This window comes from Molothrus ater, chromosome 20 (genome assembly GCF_012460135.2).
Source record: "Molothrus ater isolate BHLD 08-10-18 breed brown headed cowbird chromosome 20, BPBGC_Mater_1.1, whole genome shotgun sequence".
NCBI lineage: Eukaryota > Metazoa > Chordata > Aves > Passeriformes > Icteridae > Molothrus > Molothrus ater.
The window spans coordinates 10,735,374-10,753,857 of NC_050497.2; the positions used below are offsets into that span (position 1 = coordinate 10,735,374).

At 56.4% G+C, this 18,484-nt stretch overlaps 2 protein-coding genes across 2 annotated transcripts in view; one reads left to right on the forward strand and one right to left on the reverse strand.

Annotated features, from left to right (window-relative positions):
• Nucleotides 1-9,723, reverse strand: part of NR6A1 (nuclear receptor subfamily 6 group A member 1) — a 72,488-nt gene extending 62,765 nt beyond the window's left edge. The window contains exon 1 of the mRNA XM_036393925.2: nt 9,654-9,723. Within this exon, the coding sequence (XP_036249818.1) occupies nt 9,654-9,720 (67 nt within the window). The 5' untranslated portion in view covers nt 9,721-9,723. The remainder of the gene's footprint in view (nt 1-9,653) is intronic.
• A 727-nt stretch (nt 9,724-10,450) lies between these two features.
• OLFML2A (olfactomedin like 2A) lies at nt 10,451-17,793 on the forward strand. The gene is made up of 8 exons (XM_036394185.2): nt 10,451-10,555; nt 14,173-14,436; nt 14,552-14,659; nt 14,772-14,957; nt 15,156-15,417; nt 15,526-15,759; nt 15,912-16,097; nt 16,329-17,793. Exons 1-8 carry the CDS (start codon nt 10,490-10,492, stop codon nt 16,928-16,930), a joined length of 1,908 nt encoding a protein of 635 aa, XP_036250078.1. The 5' UTR covers nt 10,451-10,489; the 3' UTR covers nt 16,931-17,793.
• Nucleotides 17,794-18,484: the final 691 nt, after the last annotated feature.

An 18,484-nucleotide genomic window follows, 5' to 3' on the forward strand; every position in this document is an offset into this window, starting at 1 on the left:
CATATTAGTCTCAAAATCACACTTGGATTTTTTTCTAAGTACGTAGAAGCACAACTGCTTATTCTACACCTGGCCTTGAAGAGATGGATTTAAAAACTTCCCTCTGTGTAAAAACACAGCTGTTTATGAAACATGGCAATGCTGATCTCTTACCCACAATCTTCCACCCTTCCCCTCCAGCCCTTTTTATCTTCACAGTTATATGTAATCCATTAAATTCCTAAAAACAATTCATCCAAGGGAGAGGAGATATGGACTAACAACGAGACTTAAGATTCTGGAAAGTGGATTGCTCTAAAAGAGGAAAAGGACAGAAGTCTGCTCAGCTCTGAAGAGCTGCTGCTGCCAATACAAGTATTTACCTCCTGACCTCTCCGCCCACTCAGTGAACAGTGCCAATTGTTTTCCTGTATTATATACTGTTTACAAGCCCTGAGTGGTATGAAAGGAATTAATAATTCAGCTCATGAAGCTGATGACCTTTATTGGGGTACCTCTCTTTGCTGAGCAGGAATCAGAGCAAAAAGCTCCCTTGAAACCACAGGGTTTCTTTTTAAGTGTTTTTCACTTTACAGCCTAATTTTCCACCATAACATAAATCAATTATTTCTCCTGTTTTAAGCAACAGTGCTACCTATTCTCAACCCCTCCATTTCTAACTTCCATTGTATCAAGCCAGGCCCTGTTCTTTGGCTTTTCCAATGGTCTGGTAAACGCACTGGAGAGCTTTGCAGGATCAGGACCACTGGGGAACACCAGCAAAAAGAGATTATGCCATTTTGAACTTCTCTTGACCTTTGCCTGCCCTTGTCCCTGTTCATGCTAATTGAAGGGGTATATGGGCTACTCCTAGAAATGAACTCAGCCTGAACCTGGACTCAGCACTGGACTTGGAGGATGAGCTGTGGTGCCGCCTCCCCAGCATGGAGGAGCTCAGCAGGTGACACAGGGCAGGTGACACAGGGCAGGTGACACAGGGCACCCTGAGCACTCAGGGTTTCCCGAGGTGGGAAGGAGCAGAAGGTGCTGACTCGGGGAGGGGGCAGGATCCATGCCCAGGATCAACCCCACCTGATCTGTGTGGCCCTGTTTGTGGGGCTGCAGGCAGGAGATGTGTGTGGGACAGGATGCTCCAGAGGTGACTCTGCCATGTCCCACACCAGGCACCAAGGGCTTCTGTCAGCCTCGTGGCCCTGAGCTGTCACAAGCCCAGCCTGACCCGGCTGTGGGGTTCTCCAGGACCCCAGGCCCTCTCTGCTGAGCTGCTCCTCATCCTGCACCATTCCATGGGGTGATCCAGGTGCAGGATTTGATGGTTGTGTCTAACTTTGAAGTTTCAATCAACCTTTTCCTTCAGGTTACTGAGGTCTTTCTGAACAGCGGCTGTGCCCTCCAGAGTATCAGCCTGGTGTCATCTGCAAGCCTGAGGGGTTTGTCCATCCCACCATCCTGAGGGCTGATGAAATTGCTCAGTAGTGTCGGCCCCAACACTGACTCCCAAGGACAATCACAGCACAATGGCCACCAGTTAGTGCTTGAACCCAACTGAACAAAACAAAACAGCCCAGGTTTGCACCCAAACTGCCTGCTAGGATGACATGGGAGACTGCATCAGAAGCCCTGCCTAATGCTAAGGTTAATGACAGAATTACTCTCTCCTCATCCATGAGTCATCCCATCACAGAAGGAATGAGGTTGCTCAGGCATGATCTCTCCCCTTGGCAAACCCATAGCAAACGCTCCCAATTACCTTCCTGTCCTTCAAGTGCCTGGAGAAGCCTTTTGGGAGGATTTGCTCCATACCCTTCCCACTGAGGGGCTGAGACAAGGCTGACCAGCCTGCAGTTCCCCAGAGCAGCTACTACGCAGCAGAGCTGAGCTGAAGGTGATTCATTATCCCTTATCAGCTCAATTTTACTATACAGAGACATTCCTCCCCTTTCCCCTACATTGCGTAGAGCTTGTCTCACCTCAGTGCTGGAAACACACACTGTTTGCAGAGAGGAGTGGGAAATAAGGTCATCTCCTGATAAATATTTTTACTTATTTTCATTTACATGGAATCCCAGTTCCTGCTTACCAACAAAACTGAAAGGAAACCTACACAGAGATGCATCTTCCATGTACCTGCACTGTATTCCTAAATAAAGTCTCTACAAACATTGTTATTTTAAATGCCTGTTTACATTCCAGTAAAATTCTGTCAGCATGCTATCTGATTTATTGATGCCATCAAAAGTCACAGGATTCCTGCCGTGCCTCCTGAGGCACAACAATCAAAGCAGAAAGGAGATGCATCTTGCTTGCTATCAGCATTACCACATACCTTATGGGCTGGGTTTCCAGAGCCTCTGTGATTTCTGGGACAGGGCACAGCGCTCTTTGGAAAGCTGCTGCTTCCCTGAGAGGTTCAGCAGGCTCTGCTCCTGGAAAATGGGGCGCTGTGGAGGGAGCACCCCCCGAGCCAGCTCGTGGTACCAGCGAGACTCAGGGCAGCTCTCAGCAGGCTCACTCCTCTAAAGGGGACTCATGCACATTTGGCATCTTATTTCAGGCTTTTAGGCTACCAAAAGGGAAAACACAGTCAAGCACCAATGCTTTTTAGAAAAGTGATGATGATGAAGAAAAAAGCCTGTCCTAGAAGAAGGTGATCATGTCTCTGTTTCACACCCAGTGCCTCTCAGCACCCCAGCCCACAAGCACACTGCCTTTGTCCCTGGGCACGAGATTTTTGCATCTTCTCTACCTGGAGGACGTTTTGGTTTATTTGGGTTTTGCCTACCAGGCAGCCCAGCCTACTCCAATATTGAAAGATCAATTGCATAATCAGTCTGTAAATCTGGGGAAATTCTTTATTGACTTTTTGATAGCTGATAAAGTGTTGGCCAACATAAGGAATACCACTTCAGCAAAATCCATCTAGAGTTCACTAGAATTACCTACATTAAAAAAAAGCAGAATTAACTGATATTATACAAGGGATGCCATTTTTTCAAGAGTTAACATCAACGCAGATTACTACTGATCTCCTGAAAGATAACAGCATGTTATGATACACAGAATATGGCAGAAATCATATTCTGCTGCAAATTAGGCAGCATTCCCAGAGGCAAGTGCACTGGGTCAGAACCACCCCTGAACAGAGACAGGTGTGGCTCCCATCCTTGTGAGGCCACCTGGACGTGGCTGTGGCGGCAGTGACTGCCCAGTCCCTGAGAGTTCAGGTTTCCCCTCCATCACTGATTCCAGCATCCTGCTCATGCAGTGCAGCAATCAGAGCCCTGAGCACTGCCCTCTCACCAGCACCAGAACCCCGGCTCTGGCTGCAGTGAAAGGCTCACACTGAGCATTTGGCCTCCCAGGGACAGGGATTACCAACGGGCAGGAATCAAGGGAAATTGGATTCTCTCTCCCCACCACCTCTCTGCCACTGTCTCCCGTGTTTGCAAACCGCATTAGCTCCTGCTGCTTGCAATTCCAGAAACACTTCCCTTTCTCCTTGGGGCTCATGCCAGCCACAGCTGCCTATTGCTGTAATCTCATTTTGCAGGATGCCACATCTCTTAGTAGCTTTTAATTGTGGTAACACATCTAAGCATCTTAGAAAGCACATCAGAAAGTGTCTGACAGACAGAAAAATGCTGTTCGGAATAGAAAAATCCTTCCTGACATTTGGATATTTGTCTCCACTTGTACTAGAAAATTACCTTCAATGCAGAAAAATATCTACATTTTTAAAAAGAAGGCTCCTAATCTTTTCAATGAGAAATTAATTTTGGATTGAATTTAGTATACACTGCTGCTCTGAAGAACAATCTGAATTGGAATTGACTTTTAATCTAACTTAAATAATACAGCAGTTCATGTTTAGCTGATTTCCATGAAAAGACAACACACAGTTTTGTCTTTTTTAAAATCTATGTTGGAAGACATATGATTACAAGTTTTACAATTTTAAAATAATTGTTACATACATTGCTACATGAAATCTATTTGCATTCTTCCTTTTGGTGCTCCACAGATGGTGGTGTTCTGCTTGGGCAGTGGTGGGTAGGGCTGGTCCCCCTGCACCCCACCCAACCAGGGACCATGGCCACACCTGAAATATCTCACTCTCCCCAGGAAAAATCATCCCAGCATGGTCTGCTGTCTGCTGGGCTGAAGGAGATGAGAAAGGCTGTGGCACTGCCATTTATTTTGCCATGATTATGGCATTTCTTATGGAGCAATTATTGCAGAGGTTTTCATAGGGAAAAAAAAGAAAAGGTATACACAGGTCTCTTGTTCCAATTTATAGCAGCTTACTAGAATATTTTGTAGGATTTCTTATTTGAATTTCAAATTATTATTTAAACTCTTACTGGAATTCAAATAATCCCTATCCTACAATAAAATATCCTACAGATGTTGACAATTACAGTTCACTTATTATTGGGCAATGTACATATACTTCTTTTAGCAAAACCCAAAGATAGAAGAAGAGGTCAAACACCCAGAGGTGCATTTCTTCCCCAGTACCAGTTTACAATAGAAGCTGTCTCAAACTTATGTCGTTTCATGAAAAAAAAGAGCAAAATTTTAAAATTCTGATCTTCTAGATAAAAACATGCTGCTGCTGGACCTGCCACTTCAGAACACAGAGGTTTGGGAACAGGAAACAAACCCTTCACCTACCAGCCACGGAAAAGAGGTAAATTAAAAAAGATCTAAGGAGAAAACAACTCCACATTACTGAAAACAAAACCGTGAGTGCAGGCTGGAGCAGTGATGCAGCACAGCCCGCGGTGTGCACAGATTGCCTTTTACAAAAGCTGGGTGTAAGTTACCACTCGTGAGTAAGGACCAACGCAGCCCCTTCCCTCTGTCCCCGTGAAGGGACATTTCTGGCAGGGCCAGCAATCCCTGTTTCCCACATCGTGTGATTGATTACTCTCTCCCCTTACAAGAGTTGATTGGTTTCCTGGTGCCAGGAAAATGATTGATGAATATTTCAGGCCATGGGCCTCTCTTCCTGCTGGGTGTCCTTTTCACATGTCTCCAATGGGCCTGGGGATTTTTTTCAAGACTAGGAAGTGTCATTTTTATGGATATCATCCTGTGATAGGGACAGTTCACTGAGCAGAGCCCTTATGCAAATCCAAGTGAAATACTAAAGGTCAGCTCAAGTGTTAAGGTGATGGACCCAGCTGGCAGTGCCAGGTAAGCAGGAAAACAGAACTGGGCAAAGAAAACTTCACAAAGCAGCAGCAAACAGGAGGCAGCGAGCAGCCACACCCTGAGCCTGGCACAGCAGCAAACTGGTACCCAACACTGGCACCTCTCCTCAGCTCCCTTCAGTTCTGTACACCACCAGGAGCACAGTAAATGTGCAGGTAAGAATAGCCCTGCTTGTGACCCACAGAAAGGGCATTTCCTCAGCACTGCCGATAAAACGGGCAGAGGATGGAGAGCCTCCTGGCAAAAGCACTCACAAGACATCTGAAACAACATACTTAGGAATAATTCCTTGTAAGTATTGCCAAACAACATAAAGCTACAGCTGTGAGACTGAATGAAGAGATTTTTGGAGGACAAGCTGGTGTTTGGCAGAACTTTCAGAGACTCGGAGTTCTTTTACAAATTCGTACTACAACCACGACAGCCATCATTCAATCACTTGGATTCAGGACCTGAGGGCTCTGCAGCAATTCCCACAGGTAAAACCCTGGGCTGCCGAGCAGCAGCTAATCAGAATAAACCCAGCATTGCCAGGAGCCCTGTGCTCATGCACAGCCCAGGGGTACAGCACCTGCAGGCTGGGAGCAGGGCAGGGAGCCCACCACCATGAGCAGACACTGCACCCACATCTCCTGCAGGCACAGCTGCGGAGCCTTTATCCAGCAAGAGAATTTTCTCTGAGGGACACCACAGTCCAGATTATGTTCCCACAAAATCTACTGAAGGTTTCCCCTCAAGTTTCAGCTGGGAGGTATTTCCAGACAAGGACATCACAGCAGTTTGCAGTCAGCCTGGTGTTGGAGCTGGGATAGATTTTTACTGGTTTGTTAGTTTTTTTGGTTTTTTTATTTTTTAACAAAGGAAAAAAGGGCTTAAAAAATGAATCTTTCACACTGACTGGACATTTCTCTAAGTTTAAATTTCCCCACCTCTACAAGCCTACAGCTGGGATGATTAGGCAATGGAAGGTGGACATGTAATTTGTGCTCTCTGAAGGACGCAGGTCCACCCTGGGTAAATGAAACCTCCTTATCAAAGTGCTGGGGAGAACTCAGATACCCCAGGCTTATACTGCTACCAAGATAAGTTATTGGCAATCATTTACCAATAAAGAACTTCACTGAAGCCAGCCTCTCCGTGGAGTATTTCCTCTTTCTAACAAAACCTGTACAGAATCATTTTTATCAACACATAAAATCTGGAAGTCTTCTAATTATGTAATTAGAACTGTAATAATTAAGACCAAAGCTGAAGCTCAAAGGGTCCCCTTGTCCCCCAACTTCCCTTTCTCAATTAACTCTGCACAGTGATAACCACTTTGGCTTAAAGGCTAAAAAAAGGACAGGATCAAAAGGCTGGTTTAATACAGCTGGAGGGAAAGAATGCATTTCAGCTCCCCAGCAGCCATCTGATGAAACCCTGGGCCAATTCCCTATGTAAATGACTTAATTAGAATTACCAGATTACACTGCTGAAGGCTTTATTTAAATAGGCAGTTTATCAACAGGATAAACTGTGCTCCCATTCTCACAGAATGCTGGTGTAAATGCATCTGTTCAAAGCTCTACCACGTAGAAGTTGAACAGTAATTCAATAAACCACTGGCACATTTTCCCCACCAAAAAAAGAAATACCACAAAGGACTTGCCAGAGGCAGGACAGAAACACAGCTATTGCTTCCCAACAATCAAGAATTAGTCTCCCAGATGGGAAAGTTCCTTCATTTTCTATAATTCAGTATCTTTAAATTGTTTTATAGCAAAACAGGGAAAAAATCTTGTTGTTGCAGTGCCACATCACACACTGCATCTGCTCGACATACAGCACTAGTCCTGCTCAGCACAAAAAGGCATGCATAAACCCATTTTCCTGATTAATGATCTACAGAAGCCATCAATACCAAATTCCAACTTTATACCAAGAGGTATTTTTCCATCTTTGCCATCAAATCAAACAAAGGAGTTAAGTTGTTCCTAAATTACAAGTCTTTCACTTCCCACCACAGTACTGAGAAAATAATGCATAGGGTTCTGAACTATTATTATTTACAAAAGCAAGAGACATCCACATTCAAGAAGCCAACACTGAGCTGAAATAACACTGTAGCTTCTTGTTTATTCAGAGACATTTGACTTCAGCAGCGTTGCCATTCGACAACTCCATTTGTTTTTCTTCCTAAATCTTCAAAGAAATGTTTATAGCAAGTAAACTAAGACCCAACTATATCAATGAAATAGTCTTTGTTAAGCAAAGGCTTATCTCATCAGATGCAAAGCAACCAAGCATAAAGAACCACTAAAAATGTCAGTGTGTGCCAGTAAAGTTTGGGAATGCTGTGGAAAAGGGAAGGGATGCAGGCAAAGGGACTTTTCTTTGAGAACCTTACATTCTTTGTGCTCTGACAACTTTCCTGTCTTCTCTGGTATGAAGTTTATCCAGATCAGTAATCTGCCCATCTGAAACTCTGATAGTTTTACGGGAACACAAAATTCAAGTTTTCTGTTTAGTTTCCCGATAAATCTTGTCTTCCAGACCACAGAACACAACAAAGTGTCCAAAGCTACCTTAATTCTAGCTAATCTGTTGTGTCCCTATTTTAGCTAAGACATTAAATAATTAAAACTATGTAAAAGCCATCATGTCTCATTCACTGAGGAAAAAGATGCCAACTGAAGCTATAGCAAGACTGATCTTAAATGGGACCCTGTTGAGAAATAATTGTTACTACTGCAAGAAAAATGAATGCCTTAATGAAATTGCTTTAAAAAAAACTGGCTTTATGCGTGGCTATTGATTTGCTCAATGACAAAATATGTTTCTTACATGGAAGAGGAAGTACTCAAATTGGCAAGGGAAAACCATCATCTTATATTCTAAGAACGTCAAGTGTCCCCTCAAATAATGAGGCTGCAATTGCCTGTAACTGCTGAAATAAAACTACACCCTGCATTTCAAAGTTATCCTGAGGCTTCTCTCACTGAAGGCGCCAATAAACTTGCAGCAGTTTACTCTGGGTTAACACAGAAGCCACGTGCACAGCTTAAGTTCATTAATGATTTTAACATTAACATTTTAACACCAAGAATACAATCTGACTTTTATACCTCTGTCCTCCTACAATTTTCACTGGTTTTATTAAGACGCTGTTCCTCAAGGTATCAGAAGCACTATGAATCTTTCTTAAGAAAACGAACTATTCAGAGTCTTCATGTGCCATTATCATTTGCAGGTATTTTATAAAACCATGAATTAACAACCCAATCTTTCCTGCTCCTCCCCCAGAGGCTTTAGAAAGACTGAAGGTCAAGCAATGTCTCAACACCGCAGCAGTATTTCACATTTTTGAAGGCAAAGTAGCAAAAGGTTGTTACATCACCCATTCAAAAGACTAACCACAGCCACAGGTACATCTGTCACAAGAAACAGCTACGCAAAAAACTCTTAAAGCTAATCTGATTAATCAAAAGAGATTTCCCTCAAAATCCCACATCTGTGGGAAAAATAGCAAATGCAGACAAAGCATTAATATTGTTGTACTTTTAGGGACACTAAAGCAACAGACACTTCACAAATTAAATCAGAAAGTTCAAAAAGTATTAAGGCTATATTAAAGCATTAAGAGTGTTATTAGAGTGTTATTAAAGTATCTAAGAGTATTAAGTGTCTTTCATCCAATTGGACATCTAATTAAGTGAGGAGGAATAAAGTGCTTCCAGGGACAACTCAACGTTACACATCAGGGCGCTTACAGCAATGCCTATTTCTGCCGTTCCCACACTGCCTATCTTTTGGTACCGCCCGTATCTCGAAAACCGAGGATGCTGCCTGATAAAAAGCCTCTTTTGTCTGAGCAAACCCTTTGTAGAGAACCCGAGTACCTTAAGATGGTAAAATGCAATTGTAAACCATAAAAATTGGCAGGGACATTCAAGTGCAGATGCGGCATCTGCATACGGGAAGTGTAAAAGGGTCCCAAATGGTGCCCATAAACCCCGGGCAGGGACCGGCTCCAGGGGCTGAGCCAAGACACCCGCGGGGCACCGGGAGCAGCCGCGGGGCACGGCCGGGACACGCCGCCGGTAGCGGGACCGCGGGGCAGCCCCGGCGCGCCCGGACCGAGCCGGCAGCGGCCCCGCGCCGCCGCACGCACCCCGCGGGCCCTCGAGCACCGGGGCTGCCGGGGCAAAGGCGATTCCGGCCGGGCGAGCGAGATCCGCGGGGCACGCGCCCCGGCCGAGGGCACCGCTGAGGGCGGCGACCCCCGCGTGCCCCCGAGCGGGTCCCGGCCCCGGCCGGGGCAGCGGGGCAGGGCGGGCACGGCCCTTTGTTGCGCCCCGCGGCCGCGGAAAGTTGCGGGCCCGCATCGGGCAGGCGGAGCCCCCGGTACCGCCGGCCCCGCGCCCCCGGCCCGCCCGGACCCCTCGCTCTGCACTCACCGCTGCGGGGCGGCCCCTTGCTGGCGGCGCGGGGCTCCGGCAGCTCCGCGGGCGGCTCCAGCTCCATGGCGGCGCCGGGGCCGCGCCGGGCCGGGCCGGGCCGGGCCGGGGCTCGGCGGTCTCAGCGGCCCCGGCGGCCGCGCTGCCCCATGGCCGCTCGGGCGCTGCTGACAGCCAGGGCCGCGCCGCGCTCGGCCGGGCCGGCCGCGCCCCGCCCCCCCGGGGCACCACGGGAGCCGTAGTCCGAGCGCCGCCCGCGGGGAGCCGGGCCCGGCCCCGACGGCCGCGCCCCCGGCCCGCCCCGAGCCCCCGCCCCGCCCCGCGGGCTCCCCCAGGCCGGTGCACCGGGAGCGGCGGGGCGCCAGGGGGCACCCGGCGGCCGAGCCCCGAGCGTCGCCCGCGGCACCGGGAGAGGGGAACCGGGCACCGGGCACGGGGCACCGAGAGAGGGGCGAAACCGGGCACGGGGCATAGCCCGGGGAAACCGCACAGCCCCGGTGGGGGTCCGAGCGGGCTGCCCGGGGACACCGCCTTCCCCTCGGAGGGGGGGACCGGCCAGGCCGGGGAAGGACGGGCAGCCCCGCACGGGGCACCAGGCAGCCCCGGTGCGGCGGGAGCCCCGGGGCGGGCACGACCAGCCCCTCCCGGGGGGAACGCGCCGCCCCCGCGCCGCGGCGCCGCTGCTGGGGCCGGTGCCGCCGCCGGGACGGGGCGGGGCGGGACGGGACGGACGGGCGGACGGGACGGGCAGCTCCTCCCCGCCGCCGGGACGGGACGGGACGGGCCGGGGCGGGCGGAGCGGGCGCTCGGTGCGGGCGGTCACCGCCGCTCTCGCCATGCGGGCGCTGCTGCTCCCCGCGCTCCTGCTCCCGGCGCTGGCCGCGGTGCGCGGCGCCGCCACGGTAAGGACGGGCCGGACCGGCACCGGCACCGACTGGGGTTGGGACCGGGATCGCGATCGCGGCCGGGAGCGATCGCGGCGGTGGTCGGCAGCGGGCAGGGGCAGCCCCGTCGCTGCGGGACCGGCCCAGTGTCCCCGGCGGTCGCTGCTCTCTGTGCCCGGGCGGAGCGGCGGGGGCGCGGCCCGACACGGGCAGCGGGCGGGGGTCCCGGTAAGGGCCGGTTCGGGTGCCGGTGCTCCCAGCGGGCGGGGGTTCGGCGCAGGGAATGACCCGGGCTGCGGGCGCGTTCAGCGGTTGGACGGTGCCCAAGCCCCGGCGCTGCGGTGATGGGCGCTGCAATGAGCGGCTCCGTGCCAGAGAGAGCAGCCCAGACAAGCCTTCCCCGCGGGGATAAGGAGCGGGAGCGGGACCGGGAGCGGGGGGAGCCGGCCTCCCCGTGCGTCCAGGAGCCCTCGGTTCCAGCTGGAAGACGTCTCCCACGGGGTCAGTGGCCGTAGCGCAGCCGGAGCAGGGACACCGGGACCCAGCCCAGAGGAATGGTGGTGGGAGCAGCTACTGCTAGGATCACCAAATGTTAAAAAGACGGGATTTTCCAAGACATTTGGTGGGAAACGACGCTAACGCAGCTGTTGTCGGGCAGCACTTAGCTTGGAACAGATATCCAAAGCCTGGAATGCCCTGTTGCTTGGGCTCCCGGCGGGGTGCCAGGGGTGATGCTGGCAGGACTCAGCGATCCACGCGGTGCCGTCTCCCTCCCCGCAGGTGCTGCCTGCTGTGCTCAGAGGTGTGTTCTCAATGAGATCCCATCGTGGGCATGCGTGTGCCACACAAGCGCTTGGCACGGCTGTGTCCCCGTGACCGACACGGGACACCCGAGCAGCGCCAGCGCCCGGGGCCTGGCCCCCGTCAGCCACGGCCCAGCCCTGCCAGCACCGTTCTGCCTCAGCTGCAGGACGTGTTTGACACCTTGTGCCAAGCCTGGGAGGAGGAAGAAGAGGAGGGTGACATGGTTTCCCTCCCGTGACGGGGACCTGCCTCCCGGCAGCTGTGCCAGAGGCGTGTGGAGCGGCAGCTTATCAACACAGCGTGTTTTCCTCTGAGACGAGTCCTCTGGCAGCAGCCAAGGGACAGCCTAAAAGCTGGCCAAGGGTCATTGTCAAAGGTCCCGCTTTCTCCAAATAATGTCACAAACTCTGTGCTCACATGGATGCTCTTGCAAGAGGTCCCGGAAACCGGGAAAATTACCCAGCTCATAAAACTTGCAGTGAGGAAACCCTCGGCAAAGTGCAGGGACACTCTCCCACACCAGCCATGGGTGTGCAGCCCCCGGGGAGCTGGGACCCGCTCAGCAGGACAGGCAGCAGCCACCTGCCAGCAGCATGCGCTGGGGTCTGCAGCAAGTGGGGGATCCAGGGAAAGAATCACCAGAGCCCCTGCAGGGCTGCATCAGCCCCCATCTTGGGGAGCTCACAGATTCCACCTGGAGAAAGCAGAGCAGCACGGGCTGCCTTCTGCACCCACATCCCCAGCCGCCTGTGCGTGCCCTGGGGTGGGCTGTCCCTGCAGAGCCGGGCACAGCCGGGCAGGGGCTGACAGAGGGCACCAGCCGAGGTACCGCGGACCCTCACAGAGGCTCCCTGCGTGGGAGCCTGGTTTTTAATACTTCCTTGCTTATGGGCTTTTCTGTATAAATAGAGCGTGCAGTTCCTGTTTAGGGAAGCTGGCAGACGGCACGGCGAGGTTTAGTGTTACGGCCCCCTGAAGGTGGGCGGCGGCCCGGGCACGGTGCGGAGGCACCCGCAGCGCGTTTGCCCACGCGGGACGGGCGCGGCCGGAGCCGGGCGGGTCTCTGGGAAGGGGCTGGCCCTTGGTGCCCTGGAGAGCTTCTGTGCGCCGGACACCTCCCCGCTGTGCAGTGTCGCAGGGAGGGGATGCACAGCCCAGGGTCACCGGCTCCCTCAGGAACGAGCTTCCTGCAGCCCTGCCCTGCAGGAGGCGCTGGGAGCAGGGGGGTCACAGCTGTGCCGGGGTCGGGCTGTGCCGCAACAGCGGCGCCTTCACCGGGGGCTGCTGCTCTGGGCACTGCCAGGAACGGGGGACCCCAGCTCGGAACTGAAGTGGGCCTGCAGTGGGGAGCATCTCTCACGGGATTCCCGCAGGGATGTGTGCTCACCGGGCAGCACAGGGATGGACACTGTCCCCCAGGACAGCTCCGGCCGCTGCTGGGTGTGCGGCCGGGCTGGGAACCGTCCTGCCTGTTTGCACAAGCGCCAGTGGCCACAGGAGAGGTCAGGGGCCCCGGGGACGTGCGAGCCTGGCGAGGTGGTGTTTGGGGAGGGGGTCCCTGCCCCGCTCCCTGCTGAGAGCTTGATTAGATTCTGCTCAATTTACAGCCCTTTGGCGTCCTGGTGTTTCCCTTCAGCCAGCAGGACCTGGTTTCCCTTTGAACGAAAGAGGGTTTTTTGAAATGCAAAATGTGTGAGGGTTTGCAGCCCTTCAGAAAGGGGAGGAAGCCCCTGGCCCGTGTGGGCTGTGGGGAGCTGGGGTCCGTGCCCAGCTCAGGGACCCCCGGTGCCACCAGCACAGCAGGAGGATCCATCCCTGTGCAGCCCTGGGTGCTGCCTTGGGGCAGGACATGGAGCCCGCGGGCCTCTGCCCTTTCCCACGCCGCTCTGTGCTCCGCTGTGGTCCGGGGAGGACCGGGAGCCAGAGCTCAACTTGTTTCCCAGCTCTGCCACCGTTCCGTTTCCCAGGATGAGTCAGAGTCCCTGTGGGCAGAGCCCTCTCCCTGCGGGGTCACCGCACTGCCTCTCCCTGCTCTCCCACCCTCCGGGGTGCTTGGAGCAGGCTCATCCCCGCCCGTGGGACACCCAGAGCGGCCTGGCCACGCTCCTGCCAGCCCAGGGGTCCCCCGCAGGTGCACAGCCGGTGGCAGGGGGTGGGAGGGACTCAGCTCCCCTGTTCCTGAGCACAGCGGGAGAAATGAGCTAAACCAGCCGAAAAGCACCCTGGGCTCTGGAGCGTGAATCAGGGCCATGTGTGGAAACAAGGGATTCCTTGAGCCTGTGCCTCGGGCCATCGCAGCAGACTGAGGGGCCGAGCTCACCCCGAGGTGGCTGCATGTCACCGCAAACAACGGACCCTGTGTGGGTTCGGAGCCACTGTGGGGGCACAGAGACACTGCTGGGTGTTCTTGCCACCATCCCTGCTCACTGAGACACTGCTGGGTGTTCTTGCCACCATCCCTGCTCACTGAGGCACTGCTGGGTGTTCTTACCACCATCCCTGCTCACTGAGACACTGCTGGGTGTTCTTACCACCATCCCTGCTGGAGGCTGGGAAGCAGCCACAGAAATGAGACTGAAGAGTACCTGGGCCACAAAGCATTGCAGGGATGAGCAGGTCCCTGGGCTTTGTTCACCGTCAGCCCAGCTGCAGAGCAGTGGGACAGGGTGCTCGGGACTAGGCAATGCCTCACTCCTTTGGGCACAGCCACGAGCCCCAGGGGCACTGGGGATCTCTGGGCCAGCAGCAGTGAGGGGTTGGCTGTGTTGGTCTGCTGGGGTTGGCTCTGCGGGACACCCGGGTGGGCACCGGGCTCATCGCGTGTCCTGCAGGCGCTGGGGGATGTGGACCAGGTCCGGATGACGTCCGAGGGCTCCGACTGCCGCTGCAAGTGCATCCTGCGGCCGCTGAGCAAGGACGCCTGCAGCCGCGTCAGGAGCGGCAGCGCGCGCGTGGAGGATTTCTACACCGTGGAGACGGTGAGCTCGGGGGCTGACTGCAGGTGCTCCTGCACCGCGCCCCCCTCCTCGCTCAACCCCTGCGAGAACGAGTGGAAGATGGAGAAGCTGAAGAAGCAGGCCCCTGAGCTCTTCAAGGTATCTGTGCTGTGGTGGGACTGGGGGCCAGACCCCCTCCCCATGCTGTGCTGCCGTGTCCCTGCCCCGTGCCCCAGCCCTTAGCCCGGGCCCCATCCCTGTGTCCCCCCTGCAGCTGCAGGCCATGGTGGACCTGCTGGAGGGAACGCTGTACAGCATGGACCTGATGAAGGTGCACTCCTACATCAGCAAGGTGGTGGCGCAGATGAACACGCTGGAGGAGGTGAGCGAGCTCCAGCAGCCCCATCCCCACAGTGCTCCCCCTGCACGGCTCAGGACCCTCTGTGAGCCCCTGAGTGGGGCTCCAGCCTCTCCTCTCCTCTCCTCTCCTGCAGACCATCAAAACCAACCTGAGCAGGGAGAATGACTTCATGAAGGAGAGTGTCCAGCACCTCAGCGACCAGATGAAACGCTACGAGAACTACTCTGACATCATGATCAGCATCAAGAAAGAGATCTCCAACCTGGGCTACCAGCTGCTGCAGAAGGATGCAGCTGCCATCCCTGAGAGCAAGGCACAGGTACCCCAAGGCACAGGTACCCCTGGGCACATGCAGGCACAGCAGGGTGCTGCCAGGCAGGGCCAGGCTCCCCCAGGCTTGTGGAGGATCCTTGGGGTAACCCCTGGGCTGGTGCCTGTGCCCCCTGCCTGGCACGGTGGTGGCAGGGAAGAGGAGGGCATGGGAGGGCAGGGGGTCTGACCGGGCTGTGCCCCCCAGGACACGACAGGTGGCCGGGAGAAGGAGGCAGGACGGTACCCCAGCACCCGCAAGGCGCTGGGGGACAGGGCAGCCCCCCGAGCGCCCAAGGAGAAACCGCTGAAGCCTGAAAAGCCCAAAAAGGAGAACACCAAGGCCAAGGTGGGGTCACAGCCCACGGCCAAGCCCAAGCCCCTGGTGCAGCAGCAGACTGTGGTCCGGGGCATCACCTACTACAAGGTCGGGCAGGCGGGAGCGGCAGAGGGTCCGGCCGGCAGCCGCGGTGAGTCTGGAGCAGGGCAGGGATGGGGGCCTGGGAGGGCACCTCTCACCGAGGGGGGCCAGGACCTGCCCCTGCAAACGCACTGACCCCCAGCTTGTCCCCCCGCAGAGGGCCCTGTGAGAGGGGCAGCCGTGTCAGAGCAGCAGGAGGACAGGGGCCCCCCGCCCCCGCCAGCCGAGGGTAGCCCAGCCCAGGCTGTTGCCCAGACGGAGAGCACCGTGCCCAGCAGCACGGCCGTGCCCAGCACCGCCCCGGTGCCCCGCAGCACCGCCCGCAGCCCCCCCGGCCCCGCCCTCGGGCAGGCCACCGGCAGCACCGGGGACCCCGAGACACCGAACAGAGGTGGGTGAGCGGGGGCGGCTGGCCGGGGGCACCCAGCCCCGCGTTGCCGGTGCCCTGCCAAGCTAAGCCAGCAGGAATCTGCCACGGGGAAGGAGCAGGGGTCAGCTGCCTGGGCAGGGATAAGCCTTCCTCTTCCTCCCCCTCGCACCCAGTGAAGGAGGCGGAGTGCGAAGGCACCATCGAGTCCGTGGAGCCGCCCCGGGAGCACCACAGCTACGGGCGCAACGAGGGGGCCTGGATGAAGGACCCGGCAGCCAAGGATGACCGCATCTACGTCACCAACTACTACTATGGCAACAGCCTGGTGGAGTTCAGGAGCCTCGACAGCTTCAAGCAGGGTGAGGAGCAAGCGGGCAAGTGGGCACAGGGGCCCCGGCTGCTCCTAGGTGGGTGCCCAGTGCTGGGTGACACCAGCTGTGCTGGGCCCTGGGGCGGTGGGCAGCTGAGGGGAGCATCCAGAGGGCAGCAAGGGTGACACAAAGCCCCTGCTGCTGCCAGCATGCTCTGGCCATCGTGCATGGGACCCCTGGGCTGTGGAGGGTCCCAACACCTCTCCCACCCACCCACAGGCCGCTGGAGCAACCTCTACAAGCTGCCCTACAACTGGATTGGCACGGGGCACGTGGTGTACAGAGGGGCCTTCTACTACAACCGTGCCTTCACCAAGAACATCATCAAGTACGACCTGAAGGAGCGCTACGTGGCAGGCTGGGCGCAGCTCCACGACGTGGTGTACGAGGACACGACGCCCTGGAAGTGGAGGGGCCACTCGGACATCGACTTTGCCGTGGATGAGAGCGGGCTCTGGGTCATCTACCCCTCGGTGGACTATGACTACTCCCAGCAGGAGGTGATCGTCCTCAGCCGGCTGGACCCCGTGGACCTCTCGGTGCGCAAGGAAACCACCTGGAAGACGGGGCTGAAGCGCAACACCTACGGGAACTGCTTCATCATCTGTGGCATCCTCTATGCTGTGGACACCTACAGCCAGAAGGAAGGGCAGATCTCCTATGCCTTCGACACGCACACAGACACGGAGGCAGAGCTCCGGCTGCCCTTCCTCAACCACTACTCCTTCACCACGCAAGTCGACTACAACCCCAAGGAGAAGGTGCTCTATGCCTGGGACAACGGCCATCAGATGACCTACGGGCTCAGCTTCGTGGTCTGAGTGCCCGGGCAGGTCCCTCTGCACTCCTGCACCCACCCTGGCTGGGGCACCCTGACGCAGCCTGGCCCTGGCCCCCCCACTCCAGCCAGGGCTGTGGCAAGAGCTCGGCTTCCACCCCAAAGCCTTCCCCATCTGCTCTGGCCATCACCTGCACCATGCCCACCGTGCTGCAGGGCAGGGGGAGCCCGTAAGAGCAGCCCCCAGCAGATACCCACCCTTGTGACAACGTGGCCCCCGGGGCCGTGGCAGCTGGGCCAGCATCGCCTCCCCGGGGACACGGAGAGGAGCCCAGCCCCGCATCCCTCTGCCGCTGCTGGCACCGCCCGCCCGCCCTGCAGCAGCGCCCTGAGCGCCTCCTGCACTGCCCCCAGCCCGCGCACCGTGTGTGCCATCCATCGCTGCCAGCCGTGCCAGAGCCGGGACAGCCCCGTGCCCCGCCCGCGCCCAGCCCCGCGGGGCGGGCGGGCCCCCTCACCGCCAGGCGCCGGGAACAGGTGCCAGTCGCTATTTTAGGAAGTGTGGTTAAGATGCCTTTGCTTTTGCTGATCATGAGTTTGTTATTTAAATGCATTCACTGGAGCCGTGCAAGTCCCCTTCGGCAGCAGGCGTGGAGGAGCCTGCCTGGGGTGTCCTGCCTGCACAGCCAGCCGTACACCTGCCCTCTCACCTGCCCTCTCACCTGCCCTCTCACCTGCCCTCTCACCTGCTCTCACCCCTGCCCTCTCACCTGCCCGCACCCAGCACTGGACAGGGCAGCCCTCGGGCCTCTCACTCCGTGTGAGGCAGAGCGAGTGGCTGCGAGCGCTTGGCTTGGTTTTGGTCATTTTAGACATGAGCAGTACTAAAACATAACAGATGTGAGAGCGGGCTGTGTGTGTTGTCATTTGTCCTGGAGCTGGGCAGGGAGGAGTGGGCAGGGTGGGTGCTCACCGTCCCCATCCCTCCCTGTCCCTGTCCCTCGCCATCCTTGTGCACTGACCCGACTTCCACGGCCAGGAGTGCCAGGGGTTGCTGTCACAGCTGCTGCACACCTTGCAGGCACATCTGCAAGGCACCCCACGCTCCCCCAGCAGCACGGGCACGGTCCCACGGCAGTGCAGAGGCAGGAGGGTCCCGGGACAGACCCGGGACAGCAGCCGGGTCCTGGGGACAGCTTTGGCATTGCCCAGCCTGAGCTGCGGCCCGAGAGCCTTCGGGAGCGCGGAGCAGCTGAGCGTGGGCACGGCGAGCAGCTGCCCCGACGCTGCTCAGGGCTTGGCAAGCGCGGAGGGAGCTGCCGGGGGTCCCGGGTGAGAGCAGCCCCCGCTGCGCCGCCCTCCCGTTCCCGTCCGTGTGCGCGGGGCAGCGGCCCCTCGGCCCCGCCGGGCCCCGCACGCACCGGCCGCTGGCCACGGGCGCCTCGTGCTGCGGGGCTGGCACCGACCGTGTCCCGGGATGCGGAAATGTTTCCCACTGCGGAGTGGGCTGGCTCCCCCTCTGCCGGCCCCACGCTGCTCCCAGGTCCTCCTCTGGCTCACGGCACCACCTGCCCCTGCCTCTGACCCTGCTCCTGCC